The 7,398-nt window shown below is 44.1% G+C and overlaps 1 protein-coding gene across 1 annotated transcript; it reads right to left on the reverse strand.

Moving 5' to 3' along the window:
• Nucleotides 1-738: 738 nt before the first annotated feature.
• Nucleotides 739-7,287, reverse strand: pigw (phosphatidylinositol glycan anchor biosynthesis, class W). Its single transcript, XM_041893449.2, has 2 exons — nucleotides 7,127-7,287; nucleotides 739-2,283 (listed from the first exon to the last, which is right to left on the reverse strand). The coding sequence occupies exon 2, from the start codon at nucleotides 2,278-2,280 to the stop codon at nucleotides 811-813; it is 1,470 nt and encodes a 489-aa protein (XP_041749383.1). The 5' UTR covers nucleotides 2,281-2,283; nucleotides 7,127-7,287; the 3' UTR covers nucleotides 739-810.
• Between the last annotated feature and the right edge of the window lie 111 nt (nucleotides 7,288-7,398).

Raw genomic sequence — 7,398 nt, forward strand, 5'->3', positions numbered from 1 at the left:
AAAATAGTTAAATGGGTTTCCATCGCTACTGTATATAGCGATTGTGCCCACTCTGGTCTTGGCACGTGCGCTCTAGCCAACAGCTCGCAGATATGGACAAAAGAGTGAGATTATTTTTATTTGTCAAACGGTAGTCAAGCATCGATCATCATGTCACCAGAATAAGACCCTCGATATTAATTGGAAAGGAGCATCAAGCTCATCACCTTGCACTTTCAAGTTTACTTCGATATTTTTGCGCATAAAGGCGTTTCCACCACCATTTCTCGCATAATTAATTTTACAGACACAAAAAGATCCCACCATGTCAAACGAACACATTCTGTCTGCGTTTATACAATTGTACTAAAACTACCAGTTTTCATCACAGCTGTCATGATTATTTATTTTTTAATACGGTATGACTTTACTCACATAAAAACTGGATGGAAACGTGGTTACTGATGTTTGAGTTGCTTTGTGTATTACCAAATTTGCTTCAGATGATTTTGCTGCAACACTGAATCCACAATTCATGAAATAGGCGTTTCAAAAGAGCTGTCTGTCAAGGCGAGCTCATAAATATAAGATCCCCACCGGCTCAGCCTGTCTTTTCAAACTTCCTGGTAGGTAGCCATGAGAAAAAAAGTACTTTTTCAACAACAACAAAAATCTAACCAAGAAAAATATAATGGGTGATATTTTAGTTACTTAAAAGGCAATTTTACATGGGAATCAGAATGACTGTTGACACTCCAGTTTATTTGAATAAGTCTTTATGACTGCTAAAATAAGAAGAGGTCAGTCATTGTAAAGAGAACAGCACTGTGCTTACCAGAATTTTACTGTGATTTTCATGAGATGTAAAATGTACATGGCAAAACTATTTATGAACATGTATGACAGCAAAACACACACAGAAATGTAATCACTACTGTTGAATGTATCTACTAGCACATTTGTGATTCCAGTCAGTAAATTGGCAAGCATGAAAAACAACAACTGATTACGGTTCACAGCTTGAATGAGACAAAGTCCCTCAACTTTCTTCTCCATTTTCTCCTCAGATGCAGAAGCTTCCTTTCTACAAGGATACCAGGAAGAGGACACCAATGAACAACCTGATACCGTTTTCATAAAAACCAAAATAACATCAGCAGTTGCTAAACAGGACAAGAAAAACATTGACTGGGCAATGGTCCAGAGGCAGAATGGTAGATTGGCCATCCTGCGAGACACTCGCTCAACAGAGGCCTGACATAGGACCAAGGTAGTATACAGTACAGCACTAACCAACAAGAGATTCCAAATCACTCTGATCCACTCTTTGACCTGTGTCCTTGGTCGCATTATGTACAGTCCAATCTGGACCCCTGCCATGTAGATGGCTATGTAGCCCACAACAGATGAAACCCCCTCCTTGTTGGCTTGCAGAAATCCTCCTGTCCTGTCATCGTTGTGGATGATGGAATACTTCAGCCCAGACATCTCCAGGGTCACTTGGTAAAGCCCTCCAATCAGAAGAGCCAGGAGCCATGACCTGTTGACAGGGAACAGAGCCAAGAGAACAGAAGCCCCTACTCGGACTATGGCTAGGGTGAAGAAGAAGTTCCAGTGCACACCATACTCTGACACGTGCTCGTGGTAACCAGACATTTTGACGCTCACCAGCCTGGCCAAGCCTAGAATGACCAGGGGCCAGACAGACATGAACTGTTTTACCACTTGGCTTAACTTGGATCCTGAGACTTCCTTCCTCCGTGCCTCTGGGCAGACGAGGGCGTTAGCGAGGACATATGCTCCGACACCAAAGTCCATAACCCCTGTTCCGTAGGTTTCCGTTTTCGCATAGCGTCTGGGGAACACGCTGAAGTCGACAGCTAGAATGCTTATGGCCGTTTTCACATTGACCAGGACTCGAAAGATAGTCACAAAGGGGACCTGGTCGCACTGAACACGGCTCTGGAAGAAGCTCTTGACAGCGGTTGTCCTTTTGGTACGGTAGATATAGCATAGCACAGCCCCACACACAACCGCCAGGCCCAGGATGACTAGGTGAAGGATGTCACTCAGAACAGTGCACGATAAGACCAGTGGTAGTATGATCATGGAGAAGTCCAGGACGAAGTGGGCGATCCAGGGGAGGGGGAGCACCCCCTTGCCCAGATGGTATAGAATCAGAACCAGTCCTCTGCTGATCAGACACAGCGGGGCCAGAAAGGAGCCCAGGGCAACTTCCCCAAGGCTGGTCCCATTCAGATTGCTGACGAACGCCTCCTTCAATTCCCTCGGACTTGACATTTCCTACAAAGGAGGAAAATAAAATCATCATAAGGACATCCCTACCATTACCCTAACCCAGGGTTCCCCAACTGGCAGCCTGTGGGCCGAATTTGGGCCGCATTTGATTTTATTTGACACCCAAGTTTTCTGAGCAAGAAAAAAAATTGTTGGACATAAAAAAAAAGACTAAAAACGTCAGCAAATCAGCTCCAAGTGATTTTAATTTTGGAAATCTGTTCCAAAGTATTCCCACGCATAATAGCGAGATATACTGTACGTGATTGTATACAAATGTAAGCAAGGTTTGAAATGATTATGTTTTAGTCAAATATCTGTTTGGGCTTCTTGGGGTACATTTTTAGTCTACAAATGATTTGCAATTATGTTCCGGCCCCCTGACCATCCGCTCAATAAATAAAAAAACGGTCCGCGACTGAATCTAGTTGATGATCCCTGCCCTAACCCATAAACATTTTTGTCATTTAGCAGACGCTCTTATCCAGAGCGACTTACAGTTAGTGAATGCATACATGTTTTGTTTTTTTCATACTGGCCAAACCCTCCCCTACCTTGGACGACGCTGGACCAATTGCGCGCCGCCCATGGGTCTCCCGGTCGCGGCCGGCTGCGACAGAGCCTGGACTCGAACCAGGATCTCTAGTGGCACAGCCTTAGACCACTGCGCCACTCGGGAGTCATGCAAAAAACCCTACCCTAACCCTTAAAGTTAAACTCGGCGAAATAACATTGCCACTAGCAGCACTGCAGATATTGCGGTGAGCGAGATGCATGACTTCGCTCTCACACAGTTACACACAGTAACTGCGCATGTGCATGGGTTCGCGTCAGGGTAAATCCATTTGAATTCCATCACTTTTTGACAGCACCCCTTCAGATTTGAACAAAACCTTCCATACATATTTGCCCATTGTAGAAGCGCTCAGAAAGTGGCTTTTTAGACCTGAACGCCAAAATATTCAAGAGATAAAGGTGCTCAAAGTTTACCCATTTTGCATTCCCCACCCTACCATGAGACATTCATGTCTTCATCACTGAAGAAGATCAACGGTTGAGATATTGTTTAAAGCTTACAAACAGGGTTTTCAAATTATTTTATAATGTAAAAATAAAAAAATAAAAATGTTGTTGTGCCCTTGAGCAAGGCATTTAACCATAATTGCTCCTGTAAGTCACTCTGGATAAGGGTGACTAAAATGTAATGGTGGGGTATACAAAATGGGCAAACGTTGAGCACCTTTATCTCTTGAATGTTTTGGCATTCAGGTCCAAAAAGTCACTTTCTGACCATTCTTCCATGGGAAAATATGTATGGAAGGTTTCGTCAAAAAGCGATTGAACTCAAATGATAGAGTCTAGTGATAGAGGCTAGTGATAGAGGCTAGTGATAGAGGCTAGTGATAGAGGCTAGTGATAGAGGCTAGTGGCCAAAAGTCTGTATTAACATGGGCAGCGCCATTGAGGGCTTCCACCGAACGGACTGGGTGGATTGTGATGGCCGGTTAAATGGCGTCCCTTGACAAGGCAAGAACAAGATGTACAGTGCATTCGGAAAGTATTCAGACCCCTTGACTTCCACATTTTGTTACGTTACAGCCTTATTCTAAAATGGATTAAATGCACACAAAAAAATCCTCATCAATCTACACACAACACCCCATAATGACAAGGCGAAAACAGTTTTTTTGTTGCAAATTTATGAAATATAAAAAAACAGAAATAACTTATTTACATTAGTATTCAGACCCTTTGCTATGAGACTTGAAATTGAGCTCAGGTGCATCCTGTTTCCATTGATTAACCTTAAAAATGTTTCTACAACTTGATTGGACTCCACCTGAGGTAAATTCAATTGATTGGACATGATTTGGAAAAAGGCACACACCTGTCTATATAAGGTCCCACAGTTGACAGTGCATGTCAGAGCAAAAACCAAGCCATGAGGTCGAAGGAATTGTCCGTAGAGCTCCGAGACAGGATTGTGTCATGGCACAGATCTGGAGAAGGGCACCAAAACATTTCTGCAGCTTTGAAGGTCCCCAAGAACACACTGGCCTCCATCATTCTTAAATGGAAGAAGTTTGGAACCACCAAGACTCTTCCTAGAGCTGGCCACCCGGCCAAACTGAGCAATCGGGGGAGAAGGGCCTTGGTCAGGGAGTGGGGATATTTTTCAGCGTCAGGGACTAGGAGACTAGTCAGGATTGAGGGAAAGATGAACGGAGAAAAGTACAGAGATCCTTGATGAAAACCTGCTCCAGAGCGCTCAGGACCTTCCATCAGGACAACAACCCTAAGCACACAGCCAAGACAACGCAGGAGTGGCTTCGGGACAAGCCTCTGAATGTCCTTGAGTGGCCCAGCCAGAGCCCGGACTTGAACTCGATCGAACATCTCTGGAGAGACCTGAAAATAGCTGTGCAGTGACGGTCCCCATCCAACCTGACAGAGCTTGAGAGGATCTGCAGAGAAGAATGGGAGAAACTCCCCAAATACACGTGTGCCAAGCTTGTAGCGTAATACCAAACTAGACTCGAGGGAAAAAGAGAGGCAGAGGAGGTCTAAGAGAGAGAGGGAGGAAGAGGGTGAGCTTGAGTCGGTTAAAAATGGCGGGAAAAAAGGGAGATGGTTTGTTAAAGAAGAATAGTAGAAAGTGTAAGCAGAGTGAGCTGAAGACAGGAGGAGAAATGGAAGTGAATGAGGGGGAAGTATCAGAGGTGGTAGGTGTGGTGAAGTTCTCGGAGCCCGAGGCTTGGCACCGAGGGTCAGGATAAAGATCAGTCTGTGACAGAAGGATTGAAGTTTTTTGAAAAAGTGGACCCTTGCCATTTGGCTGATCCATTTGTGTGTTTCAGGGTGGGTGAAAACAGAGTTGGGTGCTGTGGAATCGGTGAGGGTAACCAGAAGTGGTCTTGTGATAATTGTTTGTGCTGGTCAGAGGGAGAAGGCGCTCCGTGTTAAACTAATGGGGGCAAGAGATGTGAATTGTTTTGCTCTCAAGAAAAGAGCGCCAGTGAAAGGAGTAATTACTGTGGTAGCGGTAAATGTGAAAGCTGACCAACTGAAGGGTAAGATTCCCGGTGTTTGTGATGCTCGTCGTTTGGTGTGACGCAGACAGGGTGGCGTGAGTGGAGAAACCGAAGAGTCATTGTCTGTTCTTTTGAGTTTTGATGTTGAGTCTTTGCCTGACAAAGTGATGTTAGGATATACAAGTTATCCTGTACGAGCTTTTGTGCCGAATACATTACATTGTTACAGGTGTCAAGCTTATGGGCATGTGGCAACAGTGTGTAAGAGGGAGGTGTGAGAAGTGTGCAGAAGGGCATGAGACAAAGGAATGTGTAGCATTGGGGAAAGTAGTGGTATGTGTTAATTGTAGGGGTGCCCATGGGGCTGGGGATCAGAAATGTCCGGTGCGAGAGAGGCAGGTTGAGGTTTCCAGGGTTAGAGTAGCGCAGAAGTTGTCATATGCTGAGGCAATTAAGAAAGTAGATGAAGATATGTTAAGGGAGAGGGATCCTGAGAGGAGTGGTGTGAGTAGTAGATCTGTACCAGTACAGAGGGATAAACCAACAAGGGATATATGTTTCAGTAAGATTGGATTTTAGCCATTTATAGCAATGGTTATCAACTGTACTGCAGGGATGGACCGTAAGTCACAGAAAATAGAGGTTGTGGTGGCATCTGCAGAGAGGTATTTGGGTGTGCGAGATTTGACGTCAGTAGAGTTACAGGGTGTGATAAGTGGCGGTGTCCCATCCTTTCAGGCTGTTGGCCTGAAGTAGGACTAAATAGATTTAAATAGTGGAGTATGATATTTTTTTTGTGCGTGTAGCGATAGATGGTAGGGTATTTTTTATTATTTTTTTCAAGCAAAGTATAAGGGTGTTCTACTCCATTCTAGTAGGTGGCGGTAATGCAACAATTATTGGAAGCCAACCGCATTAAACCTCATCAAACAAGAAGAAGACGGCTTCCACCATTTTAATGTAGTCAACTTAGTCGGACTTCCAACTTCATTGGCTGATCCCGCCTGGTGACTGTTGGGAGTAATGTCCAACCGGGTCATCAGGAGGGATCAGCCAATTGTAAAGAAGAAAATGGACTACTTCCAATGGAGATAGGGTCAATAGCGCTGCCACAGAAGCTATAATGGCACATACAAAAATGTACCATTCACGCTTATGCTTGGTAGGTATGGGACCAAAACAGCTGTTTTTAACTTCAATAGAAGTTTACCCTTGCGCTTCAACGCAAGTAGAATACACAAGTTGCAAGTTCGAAATGTAGTTGTTGGGGAAATTGACCCACTATGCTGTTTACTTTGTGCACCTACGTCATATTACGCCATACCGCTGAGTCTACCTTTGATGCCGCGTTCAAATCAACTGGGAACTTGGAAATCTCCGACTTTTAACTTCAGTGCGTTTAAGACAACTGGGAAATCGGAGAAAAAAACGAGTGTGGATTGGTTAAAATCTTTTGAACGGTCATCCAACACGTCGGAAACTCGGCCCTTTCTGGAGTTCCGACTTTCCGACCTAATGATCACTGACGTCATGATTTTACCAAGTTTTTTTCCCCAAGGATCCGTTGAGACTTTTCCATAAGGAGCTAGCTAAGCAGCTACCTTAAGTACAAGCAGCTGAAGTACAAGCAGATATGTTTACTTGTATGCCAGCCAGCCAACCAACCAACTAATTATTTCATTACAAAATGTGATTACAAGATTGAAAATCATTGATGCCTCAATGAAACAAGTGTAGAGACATTCAGCGACAAGTCTGGCTAGCCAGCATTTGGCGCTAACATCATACACAGACAGACTTCATTATTTTTCACCTACCGCACTTTCCTTCGGTAGCTAGCGTGGTTCAAAACAAATATACGTTGATAATACATTAATCATCCTAGATTAATCAGAGAAAATGTAGCCCACATCCTCGATGAATGTATTTAAAAAGCTACCGCAGGCGGGTGTATTCTTATTTCCGCGTTCTGCAGTTGGGCGTTTCTGTGTCTATGTGACCAGGAGGACGCGTACTAGGTTGTGGCCAATTACGTTTCTCTCAAGTTTCAACAGCCCAAGTGTGTAAAACGAGGCGGGGAAAGTGCTTT

Source organism: Coregonus clupeaformis, chromosome 13, assembly GCF_020615455.1.
Source record: "Coregonus clupeaformis isolate EN_2021a chromosome 13, ASM2061545v1, whole genome shotgun sequence".
NCBI classification, from domain to species: Eukaryota; Metazoa; Chordata; class Actinopteri; order Salmoniformes; family Salmonidae; genus Coregonus; species Coregonus clupeaformis.